The 20,801-nt window shown below is 37.3% G+C and overlaps 1 protein-coding gene across 5 annotated transcripts in view; it reads left to right on the forward strand.

The window, feature by feature from the left end:
- Positions 1–511: 511 nt before the first annotated feature.
- PRR16 (proline rich 16) overlaps positions 512–20,801 on the forward strand; it is a 328,082-nt gene continuing 307,792 nt past the window's right edge. For 4 of the 5 annotated variants that reach the window (XR_001886552.1, XR_001886551.1, XM_017877054.1 and 1 more), the window contains exon 1: positions 512–934. Coding sequence is in view for 1 of the 5 variants with exons in the window: in XM_017877054.1 (XP_017732543.1) it covers positions 776–934 (159 nt within the window). In the remaining 4 variants the exon portion in view is untranslated. Of the gene's footprint in view, positions 935–1,930; positions 2,006–20,801 lie in introns of those variants that run through there. The other variant, XM_017877058.1, reaches the window with a different exon arrangement.

Raw genomic sequence — 20,801 nt, forward strand, 5'->3', positions numbered from 1 at the left:
TAGCAGGATTAGGGTACCTCTTTCAAGAACACTGGTTAAATTTCATGATTTCAAAAGATGACCATTAGCTATTACTATGTACCCCACCCCCCCTTTTTTTTCCTGCGGAAGTTAAAAAGTTTGTTTGACTCGCAGGTCACCAAGAGATTGATTAGAGGCCTCCGGACATCATTTGGGTTTGGATAAATCTGTAGGGCCACTTTACAGACTGTCTACAACTCCTGATCCCACTGTGGTTCTTTCTGAATTGATCCAGGTCCCTGCTAGCAAGTGAAGCAGAAAGAATCCAGGCTAGTTGTGAGATGACATACAGCAGGCTGAGATGATGGGGATATTTCAGAACCAAGAGGAGGTGGTGGGCAGGACACAGACTTGTGTCCCCCACCTTGATGCCAGCGTGATCTGAGAGAGATCTCGAAGGGTAACGTCGAGGGGACTGCTAGCGTCAGCCCGGGCGCCGCGGTCCGTCGCCCCTCTCCGCGGGCGGGGAGCGAGCGCGGGTGCGCGAGAGCGGCGGGCGGCGGCAGGAGGAGGCGCAGGCGCGCTGCTCGCCCGTCTGCAGCCCCGCGCCGAGCGCCGCGTCTCGGGAGTTGATGGCAGCACCACTGTGCGGCCGCCCGGCCGAGCGCGGAGCGCAGCCACACGCCGCTGCCCAGGGAGCGCCCAAGATGTGGGGGGACCGGGGCGGCAGCGGCTGTACCAGCGCCAGGGACGGGGGCACGCAGCAGCCTCCGCTCGCTCGCCTGTCCTGACCTGCCTCGCTTGCCCCCAAAGAATGTCAGCCAAGTCTAAGGGGAAACCCTCCTCGTCCTGTCCAGCCGAGGGACCGCCGGTAGCCTCCAAAACCAAGGTGAAGGAACAGATCAAGATCATCGTGGAAGATCTGGAATTAGTCCTGGGCGACCTGAAGGACGTGGCCAAGGAACTTAAGGAGGTGAGAGGCGCGGGGGTGGGGAGGGAGTTCGGCGCCCCTCGACCCCTGCGGGGTCCGCTTCCCTTTTTCGGCAGGGACCGCCAGATTTCCAAACTCCTGGGAAACTACAGAAAAGGCGCCCGCAGACGGACTTTCTTTGCTCCGGGTACTCCTGAGAGGAGTTGTTGTTGCACTTTTTAATTTTTTTCTTTTTTAATCAGGAAGAAATCAACTAGTGTTTTAATCGATGGACCTGGGCTGGTGGGAGGGGTGAACGCACGCGTGTCTCTGAATCTGTGTGTGTGACGGCGGGGGGAGGGGGTTAGCTGGGGGTGTGTCGGCAGAGGAAGTCGTGAGCAGCCCGGCCGGAGCGTGCAAGATGCTCCTCTCCTGCCCTCTTGCTTCCCCAGAGTCCTTTGGCAAGTCCGCTGCCTATCTGGCAGCCTCCCCAAGTCGGGACTGAAGAGGGGCCGGGTTCTGGGCCCTGGGCCAGATCGGGGAGGGCAGCCTGGGGCAAGCTTGGCTCAGACTCCCCTCCGTGTCTCCTGAGCCTTGCTGCAGGGAAGGCGACTCGGGCTGCTGGCAGCCTTGGGGCTAAGGAGGGGAACTGGGACTTTCTCACTTTCTCCGTTTCTGAGGCATCCCCTGCTCTCCTCCGAATGTCGTTCCCAGTAACTCTGGGCCTTCCTGACACCCTACCTCTCCTTCCTTCCTTCCACCCTGTCGCCACTTGGCACTGAACCCGAGGAGCAGGACGCGCAGGAGAGTGTGTGTGTGGCCGGGGTCTTGCCACTGGCCTCGTGGCTCTCTGCGAATGGGACTGCTTCGGTTCTTCCCCTCTTTTCCTCTATCTCACTGATGTTCAGCCCTACTCCCGCCCGCCCCTAGCCCCAGGTGATCCAGATGGAAAGAAGCAGGGAAGGTGTCAGGGTTGAGGCTGCGTAACCCAGGCGGCGGCTCCGGCGGGGGCGGGGGCCGGGCTGGGAGGGGTGGGGTCTCCCGGGCCAGGCTGGCTGCCGGCGGCGTCGCGGAGCTGGTGGCAGAGTCCCAGCGCGCCGCTCACTACTGAATGGGCTCCTGGTGCGGTTCTCGGTGAGGGAGTCCGTAGCTCCGCTTGCGTGAGAGCTAAGACTGGAACTTCGAAGGTGGTGGTGGCTGCAGCGGGAAAAGAAGGGGTGGGGCGCAGTCTAGGTCCAAAATTGTAATCCTGTTTCTGAAGCCAAGGGGGAGGAGACTGAGGGTTGTTTGGATGACTGGCCTCTAGAGATTAACCTCCTGTATTCAATTTCCAAACCAAATTTCAAGAGCCCCCTCGTCTTCCTTCCCTCCCCCCATTACCTCTATGAACTGAGCTCCGCATTTGTTACCTAATATAAGTCTGTTAAAATGGGCCATTCGTCACCAGGGTTAAGTTTGCCAATGGCAAATGTCGTTCCTGTAGGTTACTCCACAGATAGAACATAATTACTACTGAGGTCCTGAGAGTGGCTGTTAATATAGATTCAGGGATAAAACTTGTTCGTGTTTTCAGGGTTTCTCTAGGATTATTGCTTCACAACTGGTTGACAGATGGTGGGGTTATGCATTGAAATTCAGATCTAAAAATGCTGTCCCTTTCTTTGTTATTCTTTTATATGACATCTTTGGCAGACTGTGTTTTCATCTGAAACATTATGGCGTTTTATAAAATGAAACTGGGCATATTCCTTTCGGCAGAATTGTGCTTAATAATTGGTAAGGTTTCTATGGGGAATGTGGAAAACCTACAGCGGCTCGGAAATGTATTTACTGGTTTCATGAGGCTGAGACTAAAAGAAAGGTAGTTAAGCAGAATTCTGCGTCTGTGAGCCATACTTCCTTATGTTATAATGCCAGTCTACTCACTTTTTTTGCACAGAATCAATGAAACTACACATGGTCCTGGTTTTGCTTTGCATCATTATTTATGGACATTTAGAGATCAAGTAGATCTGTAGTGAAATCTTCAACCTCCCTGTGGTTATTGGGTAGAATCACAAAAATGTAAATCAGGAAATCTGTTGATACCACTTTCTGTGTCTTCATTACTGAAGATTTTTTAAGGTGAAAAAAAAAAGGTTGTTTATAAGAGGAATAGAAAGCAGAGATGATGTACAACCCAGTAGATGAAAATATCTGACAAATCTAGAGATACAGTTTTGACTCAACATTTTGGAATATTTGTTTGCCTTAATGATCTGTTTGAGTAAAAATCTCACCATGAAACTGAAATTTATGACTGATAAATAATGTGATGTGATTGTTAATTACTTTTGTGGGGTATCATCATCCTAGATTTGCACAAGAAAGTGTACCTACTATGGCCAAATCCCAAAACATTGGCTATTCATATAATATGAATGAAAGTATTTTGAGAACAAAGTATTTATAGGGTATGTTTAACCTGTGACATCTTGCAGTTGTCCAGCATGTATCTTTTTAGGATAATCCTGCATATGTGAGTGAACATGTCTTTGGTATAGTTTTGGATAAAGAAATAACAAAGCTTGTTGGTTTCTGTAAATGAATGTTGCTGTTCATCAGTTGTCATATTCAATATTCCGGCAGTTTAAAATGAGTACATGTTAAATATACACTGCTATATTTAGAATTCTAACTCCTTTATTAGCAATGCTATGCTTTTAGACCATAATATATTTTAATATAAATTATCGGCGAGCTCTTCTTAACTTGGAACAGAAATTAAAAATAAAAAAGTAGTTATGACTATATCACTATGTCAGTCATCACATAGTATTTGTTTTTTCTTTCTGCTTTCAAAAAATATCTAGTTAAAATGCAATCTTCTTTAATTCTGTTCTTTGTTTTTGCATAATTTCTGCACCAACAATATTAAACTTTGGTTTGAGGTTATTCTGAAATTGCTTTTCTTCATAGAAGTTCTCTGGGCTTAAGTCATCTGAAAACTCAGGTAGTGGAATAGATTCAAACATAACAGTAATTGCTTGAAACACTTTAATAAATAGTGACAAAACTCGAGTCTGCTCAGCAAGATGAGCTGTTATTTTGGGTATCTGTTTTATGATTATTTAGTTATAATTGCTTCATCAGTTATAATTGGATTACATATTAGAAGCAGAGGAACAGGCTTTCTAGAAAGTCAAAGAGCAGCCTTATTCTACTGTCAGAATTTAGTAAAATCTCAAACAATTTGACTTTTCAGAAATAATATGGGTCCTTTAGTTTTCTATGCAATTAATTTATTGGAAAAGCCTTAAATATAATTCAGTATACTTTTTGAGCACCTACCATGTTCAAAGTACTAATACCACCTTTTTAATTGCCACCAAGATGAATAAAGCATAGTTTCTAGTCTCAGGGAGCTCCAAAGGTTAGGTAGGGATATATTTATCCTGTCTTTCAACCTCAGCGCTATCAAAAGGCATTGTGGCCTTTCGTGGCCACTCTCACTGCAGGCTTGGGGAAATCGAGAATTGAGAATAATAATGAGTATATGTTGATTTATAAAATGATACATGCTGCATACTTAGTGGTATGGCAAGTCTTTGATGAAGAAAGAAGCTTAAAAAGATTAAAATATATGAATTTTGAGAAATTTGCAGTTGATTTAGTTTGTCATGATTAACATAAATGGATCAATACCATATACAGGAGATAACATGTTCAAATGTTGTAACTAAATATTGAAGATTTCCATGAAAGGTAAGTCTTTTGGAGAAATGGAGAGTTAAAAGGAAGATTTTGAATTCTTCTTTTCTTCATGTAAATCAGGTTTTAAGAGATAGTCAGAAGGTAAAAGGAAATAGGTTTAGACTACATGAGTAATCCACGTTGCATTTTTCTACACATTGAAAAAAAAATAAAAAAGAAAATAGTGGTGAAACTCTAGAGTTTTAGGGATAAAATTAACCATAACTGGTAGAGTAGGTGTGAGTGATACTTTTTCACTGTGAAACGTAGAAACAAGGCAATTGCTTTTTAAAATATTTCTGAAATAATCTAATGCTTTTGAGTAGCAATATGCCTGTTCTTTTTTGAAGATCTCACTGGTAAACTGTTTTGCATTAAATGCAGGTATTAATATGGGATCACATATCTTACTGGTCACAGTGACACTGGAATCTCTAATAATCAGCCTTTTATCTGGAAACAAACTTAATTGCAGCTTTAGCGGGATTCTCTTCTAGTTTAGACTCGTTATAACCTTGAGCTTTTCTTGTAGTGTTTATTTTTATGATTTGAAGCAACAAAGCTACTATATGAGTTGAAAAAACATTTATGTAAATAATTTCTTGAGAGGCTCTCTGAGTAGACATGACTCTAACGGAGGAACAAGTTAAAATAAGTTGTTTTGTTGTTGCCTTAGAATCACTCAGTGACTGTGGATCTCCATTGGTGAGAAGTATGTCAGCATTGTTGCCATGGACTGGAAAGCACCCATAATTTGTCTTATAGTGGCATAAAGTGAAATAAATTTAAGTTGAATTTTGAAAAATTTGAAACCCATAGGAAACAGTCTGATTTGAACTGATGAAAACAGAATTAACAATTATCTGAAAAATATTTTCACTTTTAAATGTTCCCTCTTTTAATGCCTTAACCACTTGATATTCTATAGTTTGTTGTTCTGGAAAGTCCTACTGAGTATTTTTTGGTTAATGAGCCCATGCATAAAAAATTCATTACAAGAAAAAATTATAGAGAATAATCTTGGAAGTATTTTCTTTTTGTTTGAGACAGAGTCTTGCCCTGTCACTTAGGTTGTAGTGCAGTGATAGAGATCTTGGCTCACTGCAGCCTCCATCTCTTAGGTTGAAGGAGTCTTACCACCTCAGCCTTCTGAGTAGCTGTGACTACAGGCATGTGCCACCATGCCTGTAGCCTGGCTAATTTTTAATTTTTTTTTTTTTTTTTTGGTAGAGATAGTATCTTGCTATGTTCCCCAGGCTGGTCTTTAACACCTGTCTTGAAGTCATCCTCCTGCTTAGGCCTCCCAAAGTGCTTGAATTATAGGCATGAGCCACCATGTCCACCCCAAAGTATTTTCCAAGTTCTAAAGTTGTGAATAAGTAGAATTTAGTAGTTCTTTTAATTGTAGCAATAGTCATACTTTTACTACTTTATACAACAGTCTACCTCCCCAAATTGTGGTATATTTACTAAATGCTAAAATGCTCTAAAATTTTTCTTTACTTAGGCATGATGGCCTAGCATGTTACCAAAAATAATTTTGAGAACATAAATATAGCCAGTAATCATCCATCATTGTCTATTTCCAATGAGTTAAAACATTCAACACTTAGAGAATTAGCTGATAAGAAATTCAAGCAGACTTAAAGTAATAGACAATGTGTTTCAGGAAATAGTGAAGTCGTAGATAATAAAGCCCGTCTAATAGGTTTCATTATTACCTGGATTATGTTCTTTTCACCCTTGCTTCTTGAGGATCTCAGATGCTTAAATCTAAATGTAGGAAAAGAGATAGAAATGCAAGTTGGAGCAAAACATGTTTTCCCAAACTATAGAACTTTCTTTCTGTAGAATAGTTTATGAAAATTTCAGGGTCAATTTTGAGAATTCGAGTAATAAAATTCCAGTAGGTCGCTGATGCAACTCTGACTGAAATATACATAACTGACATCACGCTGCAAATAGAAAATTAACAAACAACAAAGAGCACTATTAAAAAAATCAAATTTATTTTTTCTGATGTTAGGAGCAGTACATGAATATTACAGAAAATTTGCAAAATCTAAAGAAATGTAAAAGAGAAAATAAAACTATCTGTAGTACCACGTAAAATAGATATACTAAGTATTTTGTTGTATTTCCTTTTAGTCTTTTTGTATGCATATTTTAACATAGGTGAAATTATACAAAGTTATAGATTATAAGCAATGACATTTTCTACTTTCTTGAGTAATATAGATCATAACTATTACACAGATTTGCTTTAAGTTACTTCATACTTCCCTTAATGTTGGATAGTCTATTTATTTCCAGCTTTTCATGGTTATTAAATATCACTAGAAAGAGGAGTTTTGGCAATATGAATAGCTAACAGAGGTCTTACTCTCTGCCAGGTACTCTTCTCAGTGCATTTATCTATATTAAATTATCTAATTCTCAAAACAGATAGATGAGGAAGTTACTAATATTGCCCATTTTACAGATAAGAAATCTGAGGTCCGAGATATTAAGTCGTTTGCCCAACTCACTTGACTTGTAAGTGGAGAAGTGAAGTTTCATTGCCAGATAGCATGGTGTCAGAGAACAGCATTAACCACCAAGCTCTATCACGTTTCCTAATTGTTTTTAAACATTTTCTTAGATGTCAAGGATCTAAAAGCTTTATAATTCTCAACGCATGTTGCCAAACTGTCTTCCAGGGAGTTTTCACAGATTTTTGCTTGCAGCAGCAGTATATATGTGGACACTGTTTCTTAAATTGGGAGTGAAGCTAATAAACCATTTCATTATTTCATTAAGGCTTGCTGTAGTTTATTAACATGGTAACAGTCTTTGTTTTTGTGGGTTGCAGAAAACAGTATTGAGACAAAATTAATACTGAGTAAATTAGACCTTGCAATTTAAAATTTGTGAATAAAGAGGTGCTGTGATTAATTACCTTTAGTTTATTCAACAAAAATGTTGATAAGAATATTACATAGCACTTTACTATTCTGACTGAGAAAATAAAGGAACAACTAATATGGAAGCTTGTTGATATCTAGCATTGTATGTAATTGTTTCAAATGAATAAAAATAATTTGGAATGTATTATTCTCTTTTGTTGCTGTTAAATTACCTTAGAAGAGAGACAGTATCCTTAAGTTTTCTGAGATGTTTGGGGTTTGACAGTTTTCTTGTTTTCTGCCATGACTGATGAATTAGAGAATCTTGTTGAATTCTTTACTAGGAGCAACATTACTGAACTGGCTAATGATGTCATATGTTTATTATAATTTGATTTCTTGTATTAACTTTAGTGCTGTCAATTATAAACCACGTCCTCTCTCCCACATATAAGGGGTATAAGAAATGGCCTTATTCTAAAATTGTTTTCTTTTCCAGTGTATTATGAATAGAAATATTTTTATTGTGTTAAAAGTTAGTATTCATTTGGAGAATTACTCTGAATTAAGTTTCCCACAGGAACTGGGAACCCAAAGCCAGCAGTAATTCATCTTTAAACAAGAACCAGAAAGTAGCATTAACTGAAAAGAGAAAATAAAGACGTATCTAATATCCAAATCAAAGTAGACTCACAAGGTAGTCTGTCAGCTCAGGACAAATGTTGTCTTGCTTATATGGGATAAGCTATTTATTTGTTTAGAAAGGAAAGACATGAGGATTCCAAAGGATTTAAACTCCCAGACCCCACTTTCAGGCAAGAAATATTAACATTGTTAGGACTGAATTTATATTCATCATCTTTGTTTTCTCTCTTTCTACTTTGCAAATGGTACTTCAGATTGGTGTTTGAGATAAATGTTTACTTGTAGAATAATTGCAATTTGGCAAATTACATACTTATCCTCAATGAGACAGTTATCATGATGTTTGGGACACTATAAATAGATTTTCAGCTACAGATAACATATGTCATCCTTGTCTGGAAAAAGCAAATTTGATGATTTCTGACAGGTTCTTTCTCTAGTACCACACAAATGGTAACAGATATACTGTTGTGCATATTCCCCTTTCATAATATCACATCTTATCTCAAGATTTCAAACTGTATGTTTATATGAGAAAAAACACTGGGTTAAAAAATATCAGTCAAATTGATTGCCTTCTAGCATCAGTGGTTGTTAATATTCCCCCTCCCCCCATATCACAAACACCTTCAAAAGAAGGAAAAAATGTTGGGATTATTTCTTCTGGAACAAAACATCACACAAATGTGGTTCCTGCACATGTTCAGAGAATCTTGAGTGGGTGGGAATGACTCAGGTAAAGAGACAAAACAAGTGGTTGATTGCCATTTTATTTTTTAGAAGTTTTAGCTAATTGTTTGAGGTTCAGCTCCATAATTTTCAGAATTAAAAGTCCTGGCTCTACAAAAAGAAAAAAGTAAATACTGATGGCTGTGGTTTGATGTTTTTTATGTAGGGGAAAAAAATGAGTGCCATATCCACAGTTGATTTCTCTTAGAATGTGATGTCAGTGTGAAAATAGATAGTATATTTCTAATTCACTACTTTGCAAAACTTGCAGAATGTTGTGTGTCTAAAGGTTAACTCTCTCATTTTGTTGTTTCTTATGATGTGTGCCATAGTATATCAGTAAACAGATGGACAAAAAGTTTTCAGAACTCATTGTAAATTAAGCATATTCTCTTCTTAAAACTGATTCCAGAACAGCATTTTTCTTTATTTTATTATTTTCCTGTGTGACATTAACAGGAATTATGAAAGACAGATTGAATTATTGATATATGTAAGTCACTATGCTAAAGAAAGTAAAAGATGCAAATATGAATAAGTTTAGTGATCTGTCCTTGAAGTAACTATTTTCCGTTTACTCCTGATGACAGTGATAGCAGTATAGGCTGGCTATTATTAATTGAGATAACTTTGTAATTTTAAAGCCCAAATATCAGAGATATATTTATGTTTATTCAATTTTATATATATAATAAAGTATAAATTTGATTGTCTCTTTATTGCACAGATCAATGTTTTTGATAAATGTTTGGGGTTATCTTTTTTTTCATTAGGAGAATTTTAGTCTGTGTTACTCAGTAAGGTGGCATAGTATAGAAGGGTGAGAGTGCAAACTCTGAAGCCAGACTGCTTTTTTTTCAAATTACTCTGCTGTGCAATATTGAGCACATTATTTAATTTCTCTCTGCTTTCATTTTCTCCTTAGCGTGGCGATAGTGACAATGTTACATGCAGTATAAGTTGGTTACAAAGATTAAATGAGTTCTTTGTAGAACGTTTAGCATAGTTCCGATGCATAAAGCAAGCTTTGTATGTGTATCTGTCGTTATTATTATTATTTGAATTTGTCTGAGCCCCTTTATTCATTGATTCAACAAGCAGTGTTTAACACCTACTGTATACCAGGCACTGTTCTAGTTTCTAGGGATATAGTGGAGAACAAAACAGACAAATTTCCTTCATGGAGTTTACAGAGTAGATGGAAAGGGCAGGGGGAAGATAGGTCAGTAAAATAAACACCAGTTTACATCAAATATTAGAAGGTGATTGATCTTTTTTTTTTTTTTTTTTGGAGACGGATTCTTGCTCGGTCCCCAGGCGGGAGTGCGGGGCGGGATCTCGGCTCCCTGCAAGCTCCGCCTCCCGGGTTCCCGCCATTCTCCTGCCTCAGCCTCCCGAGTAGCTGGGACTACAGGCGCCGCCACCTCGCCCGGCTAGTTTTTTGTATTTTTTAGTAGAGACGGGGTTTCACCGTGTTAGCCAGGATGGTCTCGATCTCCTGACCTCGTGATCCGCCCGTCTCGGCCTCCCAAAGTGCTGGGATTACAGGCTTGAGCCACCGCGCCCGGCCAGAAGGTGATTGATCTTATGAAGTACTGAAAGATTATAATGGGATAAACAGTGATGAGGAGGAAGTGCAATTTTCAATAGGATTGTCCAGAATAAGCCTCAGTGAGAAAGCGGCATGGCGGCATTGGGGGGAGAGCTTGAAGGTGAAGGAGCAAGCAGTAAGGAAATCCAGGGGAGCGTTTTCCCAAGTAGGGAACAGCAGCCCAAGGACCTTATAGTGGGCAAGTTTCCCATGCATTTGCAGCAGAACAAGGGGCCAGGGTGGCAGGAGTGGAGGAGCAGGGCAAGAGTAGCAGTGGTAAGGTCAGATGGATATGGGGGACATGTCTAAGGATTTTGAGTCTTCCTTGGAGTAAAATGGGACTGTTGAGCAGAGAGGTGACTAAATCTGTTATACTTCCATCTTTTTACCTTTAATCTCTGGCTCAGGGTTTCTCAAACTCTGCACTGTTGACATATTGAGTGAATAATTCTTTGTTGGGGGGATTGCCCTGTGCATTGTAGGATGGTTGGCAGCATCTACAACTAGATGCCAGTAGCAACCAAAAATGTTGATGTGACCATGGAAATGTTTCTAGATGATCCCAAATGTCCTCTTTCTACTTTGCAGTAGTAGCACTAGGAACCCAAAGGGCTGCTTTGAGAACTACTGCTCTTCCTCTTCCATCTTATTCCATATTACTTAATACTGCTTTTGCTACCTGCCTTTTTCTTTCTTTATGCTTATCCATCAAGCTTTGAGACTTCATGTCTCTTTCATGTCTTGTATTTGCTATCTTTTTAAAATACCATTATTTGTATTTTCTTCACATTTACCTCATTCTTTTTTCCTTAATTCAACCTACTTTAAAATACACCTTCCAATTTCCATCCACCACTTCATTTTCTTGCTTTCCATTTTTTTCACAATGAAATAAAAGTTAAATTGATAATTTTTAAGGGATTTGGGTAAATATGTGTGTTTTAGGATTGGGGAGAAAAAAGGAGAAACTCAGAAGGAATGAAGGGAGCAGTCGAGGCTGAGCTGTTTGTCTTCTTGTGAGATCAGAGGCAACCTTGATTAGTGGAAGGACTTTTGTCTCATCCATCAATTAGTCTTATGCTGCTTCTGCCGTTTTCATTTCTGTAGACAGAAGAGAATTTAGAATGGTTTCACTGCTGTCTGGTAGGGGACAAATTATGGATGATGATGATACTGATGACTGACAACTGTTAAATGCTCACTATGTACCAGGGACTATTGTGAGTTAACTACTTTAATCCTCATAGCCACCCTTTGAGGTACTTGTAATTATTCTATAGATGAGGAAGCACAGACAGAGAGGTTAACGAAAAGCAAGTGTTGGAGTTGAACTCTTGATATTTCCCCCTTTAAGCCCAAGTCCATGACCTGCTTCCCAATTCCTGGCAGCCACACAGTCGCTCTGCTATTTTTCAGTCTTCTAACTTTAACGTAATTTCTTTTACTCTTTTCATCTTCTGCTTTCGTTAAATCATGTCTCTTTTCCTTTCTTGTTTTCTCCTTTCTCCTCAACTTTCTGTCTTACTTTTTTTCTTCTGTTTTTCTGCCTTTTGCTTCCTTAACTTCTTTGAAATCCATATCTTATTTACTCATTAAAATTTTTTTGACACTTTGGGAGGCAGAGGCAGGAGGATTGCTTTAGGCCAGGAGTTCAAGACCAGCTTGGGCAACAGAGCAAGACACTGTTTCTGTAAGAAATGAAAAATAAGCTGGATGCTGTGGTATGTGCCTATAATCCCAGCTACTCTGGAGCCCGAGGTGGGAGGATCGTTTGAGCCCAGGAGTTCAAGGTTCCAGTGAACTGTGACCATGCTCCTGCATTCAAGCCTGGGTGACAGAGAAAGACTGCCTCAAAAAATAAAATAAAATAAAATAAACCAAGAAAAATATTTCTTTTATTGCCTACTGTATGCAGGGTACTGGGCTAGTCCATATGGATAAAATAGTCAGCAAAACATATGTAGCCCCTGCCATCTTGGAACTTACATTTTAATAGAGAGACATTATTCAAATAACAATATAAATAATATTTATGGTAGAGTATTAAGGGTTATAAAAGAAAATTACAAGATGCAACAAGAGCATATAATCCTTGTTAAGTCTTGTTGATTCTTGCTGAGAAGGGGATTTTGATTAGCTGCTTTCTTTCCCACTGCCACCTCTCTAATCCGTATGCTGTTAATTTCATGGATGGTATTTTAATAGCCCTAGAGCTCATTTATCTGCCTTTTGTTCTCCTCTGCCAGTTCATTCTCTAAACACTGCCAGATTAATCTAATGTACTGCTTTCTTTGGGCCAGTCCCCTGCTTAAAGGATCACACACTATCTCCTATTACTTAAAATGTCAAATGACCAAACCCAGCCTTCCAGCCTGACATCCAATGGTCCAGTCTTTCCAATTTGGCATTATCTCTGTCTTTCATTCAGTGAGTAACACAGAGACCATCCCAGACAATCTTGACATTATTACAATATTTTACCCAACTTGATATCTGTACCCCTTATGTTTATAATTACTACCCCACTATCTTGGATTTGCTTATGTCACTTCAAAGTTATTCCCTGTTTGTGCATTATTTTAAGACCTAGTAATCTTTCTCTCTGTGTTGATTACTAACTATATAACTTTCAAGAAAACATTTTGAAAGTCTCACTGTTATTATCTGATCAGGAACTTGAACTTGAAAATTCAATTCCATGTAATACTTATTAGGGACCAAAAGCCAATCGTTCTACTTGTGTGTGAGAGCCCATTATTTCCCATTTACTCAAGAACATCATGAATAATCTTCCCCTATCTCTCATATACCATCATTGTTTTCTCTCTCCCCTAAATGATTCCTATCAGCATACAAATGAAATAAGTATTAAAACCCTGTCTTAAGCCCTCTTCCCCTAAAAATTACCATCTGATTTCTTAGTTCTTCTTTAAAAAATAAAAAAAATTAAAAAAAAGTGAAAGAGTTCTCTGTACTTGTTGTCACCTATTTTCTCCTGTTCTTTCCTAAATCCACTCCAGTCAGATCTGTACTCTCACTACCATACCAAAACTGCCTCTATCAAGGTTGTCAGTGACTCCATGTTATTTAATCCAATAGTCAACCCTCAGGCCTAATCTAGCAGCAATTGACAGTCTCTTTAATAATCTTTCTTCACTTAGCTTGAAGAATTACCATTTCATTTCACTGATTTTTCTTTTTGTTACCTTCGCTTATTCCTCCTCTAGGATGTCTAAACTGAAATTTTCATTCTTTAAAAAAGTACTCTTCTAGGTGTTTTATTCAGCCTTGTGGATAAATTCCATTTATATGTCTATGACTCCCAGCCCAAACCTTTTTTCTGAAATTGTGTAGCCAGCAGTCTACTCCCTATCTCTGCTTGGCTAAGAGACACCTTAATTTTGCCACATAGCAAACTGAACCCAGATCTCCTCCCTCCCGCAAAACCTAATTCCATGCAGTTCTTCCCTCATCAGTTGATGTCATCTCGATCTTTTACACCTGGGAGTCATTATTAATTCCTCTTTCTCTCATGCGTTATGTTCAATTCACTAGAAAGCCTAGTTAGCCCCATCTTCAAAATGTTTACAGAATCTGACCAATTTTTATCTCTTTCACTGTTACCATCCTGGTCCAAGCCACACATTATTTCTCACTTTGATTGCTACAATAGCCTCCTGACTATTCTCCTTCTCCTTCGCTCTCTTAAACCTTTCTCAGCATTATCAGTAAGGGTAAAGTTAGACCATGTTACTTTTTTCAGATCCCTGTAGCAGTTTCTCATTTTACTCAAAGTCAGAGCACTTACTGTGTCTATGAGGCCTTGCACAGTGGTCCTCTTTCCTTGTTATGGTTCTAATGTCCTCCCCTATTTACTACTTTCTCTGTGGCTCTCCTTACTTCAGGCTTAGTTGCAGTAGTCGGCTGTTACAGGAACAGATGTGCTAAGCACATTTTCATGCCTAAATCCCCACCTGAGCAAACACTCACCTCACTCAAACTTTGCTCCAGTGGCACCACACCGCAGCCTGTTCGGACAACTCCACATGTTGTTGTATGCTGCTGCATTTCCTATTTTTCTTTCCTTTTTTCTTAATAATTGTCAGCCTTTTGTATACTGAACAATTTATTTCTCATATTTATTATTGTTTCCTGCTTCCAGCTTCTGAAGGTCAGTGACATATTTTTGTTCTCTTTTTGTATTTCAAGTTTCTAGAGCAGTGGCTGGCATGTAGTCGATGCTCATTAAATGAATTAATAAATTACCGATCTCTTTCAACTCTAAACTCATCCTTCCAAAGTTCTCAAGGATCAAACTATTACCTTTTACTTTCTACTGCAATCCAGTATTTGCAGAGAAGGAACAAGGAATAGATACTTATTAAATATTTCATATGGATTATTTATCTTCTTGCCCATTATATATGGTGGTAGTTTTTGGATTGGCTGAAGGGAGCTCTTGTTTCTCCTACTTTGATTCCATAATCTACTAGTTTCATTAAACTCATCCCATTCCCATTCAACTCAACCCATGTTCTTATTTTTTGGAATAGACAAGGATCTCTCAGCAATAGCTAGTGCCCTGAATGCTTACTGTGTGTCACAGTTCTGAGTTTTCAAAATATATTAGCTCATGAAGTCCTTACCCGTCTCATCTCCCAACCAGTGGCTCCCACGTTGTCCCTCCTATGTAGAAATTTTGGAGACACTGTGTCTATGTAAACCCTAAATGTAGCCTGGAATCTCAGGATTTCATCTTCAGACAAAAGTCTGACCCTGATTTAGGAGTGCCCATTTTTCACTTTTGCCTAGGAATGTAATTTTAAACTCTTCGAAGTACTTAGAATTATATATTCTAAATCAGATGTAATTCTACTTTCTTCTAATAGAATATATAAACTAAAATGGGGAGAAAGTATGTCTACTTTTTACAACCTTCTCTGTTTTTCTGCTTCTTGAATATCGTGCATTTTCTTGCCTTTAGCCATTACCAATTTTAAATTAACTGGAAAATGACATTTAAAAATGGATATTGGATACTGTTTAAATAAGTTTTAAGCATTCTACTTATGTGCTTTAGAAATAAGCAAGCAGATTGGTAAGACCTAATGCAATTTAAAACACTGAGAAACTAGGTAATATCACTTTGACTTCTTTTTCTTTTCTTTTGTATACTCCCTCTAGTGTTCAAAAATATGGGTACTTACAATCAGCCTATTCAGATACTAAATAAAGTACTATAGTCGTTAAGGTAGAAAGAGGGCTTTCCTAACCTAATATTGTTTGGAGATTATACTATCAAGTTACTGAACTTTCAGTATATTGTATACGAACACATGCTCTCTTTCCTTGCTTGTGGGGATTGAGTCATGCGAGGCCTTTTCATATGCATTTTCAATCTGTCCACTTCAGTCAGGTAGACTATTGGACCTCTGTCTTTAAAGACCATACTATGTTGCAAACTCTCCCTCAGTTTTTATAACTGAAGTCCAGGTTTTAGTTGTGCAATCTGAATATGAACATAAACCTCCCAGCATGCTAAATTTATGCAAAGAAAGAAATACTATGTACTGGAATAACCACTACTGGATTATTTAGAACACAGAAATTAAATAATTAATGAGATCATTTTGCTTTAATATATTAAAATGTTATTTAAATATATTAATTTCAAACTGCTTTAACAAATCACCAAGAAATCCCTAGGAACAACAAGTCAAAGAAAAAATATATACTATTGTCATTTAATATAGTATATTAATAGTTACTAGCACATGTAAAGAAGAAGATAACTTTAAATTGTAAAAGTGACTTATTGCTGTTTACTGATTTTTTAGAATCAGGGACTAGTATTTGAATTAAGTTATTCTAAACTGACATCTGATAGTATTCAAATTTGTTTGATGCCCTATAGTTTTTAAGTCACTTTGATACCTACTAGTTCAGTTAGTCATCGTTAGACAAAGTAAAAACGTAGAATAAATTGCTTCCAATAACTTTCTGAGACATTGTTTCGTAAGCTGTATTCACTTATGGAAGTACTTTATGTTATAATGATTAATTCATTTAAAAATAAAATTCAAAACTAGACATTCACCCTGTAACATTTTTTAGGGAGATTTATACTTGATACTGAAACCTTATTCATAACAGGCTGCATTGTATGCCCTTGGGGAAACTGGCATTTGTTAAAATACAGAATAATATGGCACAGCATGCATGTTTGTGATTGTTTCATTAATCATAGACAGTATGCACCAAAATATCCAAGAGTTTAACATCTGCTTCCTGAAGTTACTAATACTCATAATGTGCAATGAATTCCAATACTCACCAATAACCTCTTAGTTCTATAGCTCAGGTAACCTAAGATTTACTTTGCATGAATACTGGATTAGCCAATAACATTTCTAGGATTTTATTTTTTGCAGGGTGGGAGATAGTTATCAGGAAAACATCCAAGACAATTTTTGCTCATAATGTTTTCTTTTGTGATTTCACTAAAAAGTGAAGTCATACTTAGTATACTGACAATGTAGTATTATTTAATGGAGCTAACTCCTGTAGTATACAGATTAGCTGTTGCTTAGATTTGAAATATGTCTAACCATATTATGTCCTTTTCGGTTTCTGATAATGTGTCTGCAGACTGATGAAGAAAGAGATTTAATGAAAAAACACTGGCACCTGAACAGAGATGCAGAGAGCAAGGAAAAACAGGGAATGAAGAATATATTTAAGTTTTGTTTTGTATAAACAAGATACTATTGTTAAAATATTTAGTGAACCTGCAGATAGGCCATTATTTACTAAGCTGATACAAGATGATGATTGTCTTAAATTGTGAGGAAAGTAAACCAGTTAAGTATTTTTTATTAAGAAACTTTGATTTCCTATGCAATTATAATATTAAATGTTCTTTTTTCACTCTGTGCTAACAGTAAATAGATGAGGTCTGACTCACTTCATGTCTTCAGAAGTCTTCCTTTAAACCACACTAATCACATTAGCATTGACTTGAAGTATTTTTCAATATGAAGTACATGGCAAGCAATACTTTGGCCCATCTAATTCCCTTTTATATTTGTGAATTTTCAGATTAAACACAGCTACTTTACAAATGTTTTAAAATATATCTTATTTCATTTTATTTATTTTTTTTTTTGGAGATGAATTCCCACTCTGTCGTCCAGGCTGGAGTGCAATGGCGTGATCTGGGCTCACTGCAACCTCTGCTTCCCAGGTTCAAGTGATTCTCCTGCCTCAACCACCTGAGTAGCTAGAACTACAGGCATGCGCCACTATGCCTGGCTAATTTTCGTATTTTTAGTAGAGATGGGGTTTCACCGTGTTGCCCAGGCTGGTCTTGAACTCTTGAGCTCAAGCAGTCCGCCTGCCTTAGCCTCCCAAAGTGCTGGGATTACAGGTGTGAACCACCACGCCCGGCCCTTTTTAAAATATATCATTGCCAATGTTGTTTCCACTATTAGTATAGGAAAGGAATTTAACATACATGTATTGTATGCATAATAAAATTATGGAAGTCTTTGGAAGAGCTTCTGTTTTTTGAAAAATAATACTGTATTATTTTAATAACGTTCCTTTTAATTGTAGAAAGCAGATTACATTAATCAATACAGTGGAATATGTTCGATTAACATGGCTAGAAATATAATTTAAAAATAAGATGTTTCTGCAAATTTAAGAGAAATTTTCTAACAAAAGTGGTGCTTCATGTACTGTGTCATAGAAACAGAATTTGGTTAGTGGTAAAATTTTAAATTGTAGCAGTTTTGTGAAATTTGTTTCAATTTGCCTAGAATAATTTTCTGTTTCAAAATAAATTTTGAAATCGTTTAATGGTTATATTCAATTAGGTTTCCATTACACAAGAGAACCAAGAAGTATCTAATTTGATTTGGTCACAATCTGTCACTCTAACAGACAATTGACTAATAGTTCTTTTTTATTGTTGTTATGAGTGCCATAATTTTAATGTGTCTTTAAATGAACTTTAGCATGGGAACAGAAATTACATATGTTATCTAACACAAAGAATGAAAATTTGTCACCTTTTAAAAAATGAGCTTGTTGCCCACTGGACATTTTCTTTCTTTTTTGAAAAAAAAATTTCAATTTTTATTTTAGATTCGGGGGTACATTTGCAGGTTTTCAACATGGGTATATTGTGTGATGCTGAGGTTTGGAGTACAGTTGATCCCTTCACTCAGGTAGTGAGCATAGTATCCAACAGTTTTTCAACACTATTCCCCCTTCTTCTCTCCCCCCACTAGTCCCCAGTGTTTATCACTGTTGTCTTTATGTCCTTGAGTGCCCAGTGTTTAGCTTTATAAGTCAGAACATATAGTATTTGATTTTCTGCTCCTGTATTAATTTGCTAAAGATTATGGCCTCCAGCTGCATCCATGTCACTGCAAAGTACATGATTTCATTCTTTTTTATGACTGTGTAGTATCCCATGGTGTATATGTACCATATTTTCTTTATCCAGTCCACTATTGATGAGCACCTAGATTGATTCCATGTCTTTGCTATTGTGAATCGTGATGCGATGAACATGAGTGTGTGTGCTTTTTAGTAGAATGATTTATCTTCTTTTGGATATATACCTGCTAATGGGATTGCTGGGTTTAATGGTAGTTTTATTTTAAGTTCTTTGAGAAATGTCTGACTGCTTTCCACAGTGACTGAACTAATTTTTAGCTCCATGAGAGTAAGAACCTTGTATGCCTTTTATGTTATTTTACCCTGTTAACTTATGACAGTGCCGATCATGTAGCAACATAGCAAAGTATATTTAATGAAGATTTATAAACATAACATTTTAAATTTTTTCTCAACAAGTATATTTAGATGACATAGGATGAATAAGGAATTTTCAGTGTCTGAACAACTGTAATTTTAGTTTTATGTTAGCTCCCTTTGTGTCACTTTCATTATCTTAGAATTCAACTATATTATTGGTTTTGGTAGGTTAGGTAGGTTAGGATATGCTGCAGTAATAAATCAACCCTGCTATTTCAGTGGTTTCAATCAGCAAAGGTTTATTTGTCTAACACAGTGTATTCTCCAGTGCGAGTTGGCTAGGAGCTCTACTCCAAAGAGTCTCTCAGGAACCCAGCCTCCTGCAATACTCTATTTCAACATATGGTTTCCAGGGAAAAAAGAATGCAAGAATTCACACCCACACCTGTATATTTTAGTTTCTAAATGACACAGATTACCTGTGCTTAGAGAACTGTATCCCCAAGTGAAATGCAAGAGAAATAAAGCCTTCTTATAAATCTATTATGAAAAAAAAATCAATTTGGACTTGATGAACCCAGTATTGTCTTGGCTACAACTTTACTATTTTTGGATTCTTCCTTTTCAAAATAAGGTTTATGGAATATTTATTTTATCAGATAGGTTTAACATACATACATACATACATACATACATACATACATACATACGCAGCTTCTCACAGAGGATTTGCTAAACTCAATACATTTGACATTATTTCTCAAATTTATTGGGATAAAGATTTTGATTTTCGGAGTCCATATGTCAGAGCTAGTATTCTGTGAAGCAGTTTTAGGAAACAGTGTTTTTGATCATGTCAATTGAATAAATATCAGAATGTATCATAAACAGAAGAAACTAATTTTTAATGAACTCTTTAGCCTATAGTAAATTCACAAATATATCAGCTTTTATTGTGCTTGTCAGTAAAATTTTAAATTAAAAAGTAAAATATTGTTTAGTTTATCATGAATATAAATTTCTGAATATCTCAGATAGCAGATCTCGCCAAGAACCTGGAATTAAATGGGAAAAGAAATGCCTACAGTTGATGTAAGTGATTCTTAACAAATTTGCATGAAGATCATGCACTCAAACTTACTTTATTTCAATCAGTTCCAACTTGGCCTTAATTGGCACAGAATATTAACAATCTTAATTTTCAGTCTATAGTAGATTGAAAATTACTATACTTCTAATATTAGTATACTTCTAATACTGAATTAGAAGGGGTTGCAAATTTTCTTTCCTTCTAAAAATTTGCATACTGTCAGAGGTATGAAACAGCATACAACTCAACAAAGGAAAAACCCAGGATAACATTTTTTAAAAGCAAGCATGTAACTAACAGTATTGTTTAATAGAAGAAAATATTCCTGTTTCTTAACTACTCGAGTTATCTGAACAAAGTTTAATTAAGATTAGTATACTCACTTTTAAAATGTGAGGCAAATGTGTAAAACATTTGAAATGATTACCGATTCTAGTACTGAAAGTTAAAAAAGAAAATATATTTCTTATATATATAATGTATAATAATTTA

Source organism: Rhinopithecus bieti, unplaced genomic scaffold (assembly GCF_001698545.2).
Source record: "Rhinopithecus bieti isolate Rb0 unplaced genomic scaffold, ASM169854v2 scaffold_10379, whole genome shotgun sequence".
In the NCBI taxonomy this organism is placed as follows: domain Eukaryota; kingdom Metazoa; phylum Chordata; class Mammalia; order Primates; family Cercopithecidae; genus Rhinopithecus; species Rhinopithecus bieti.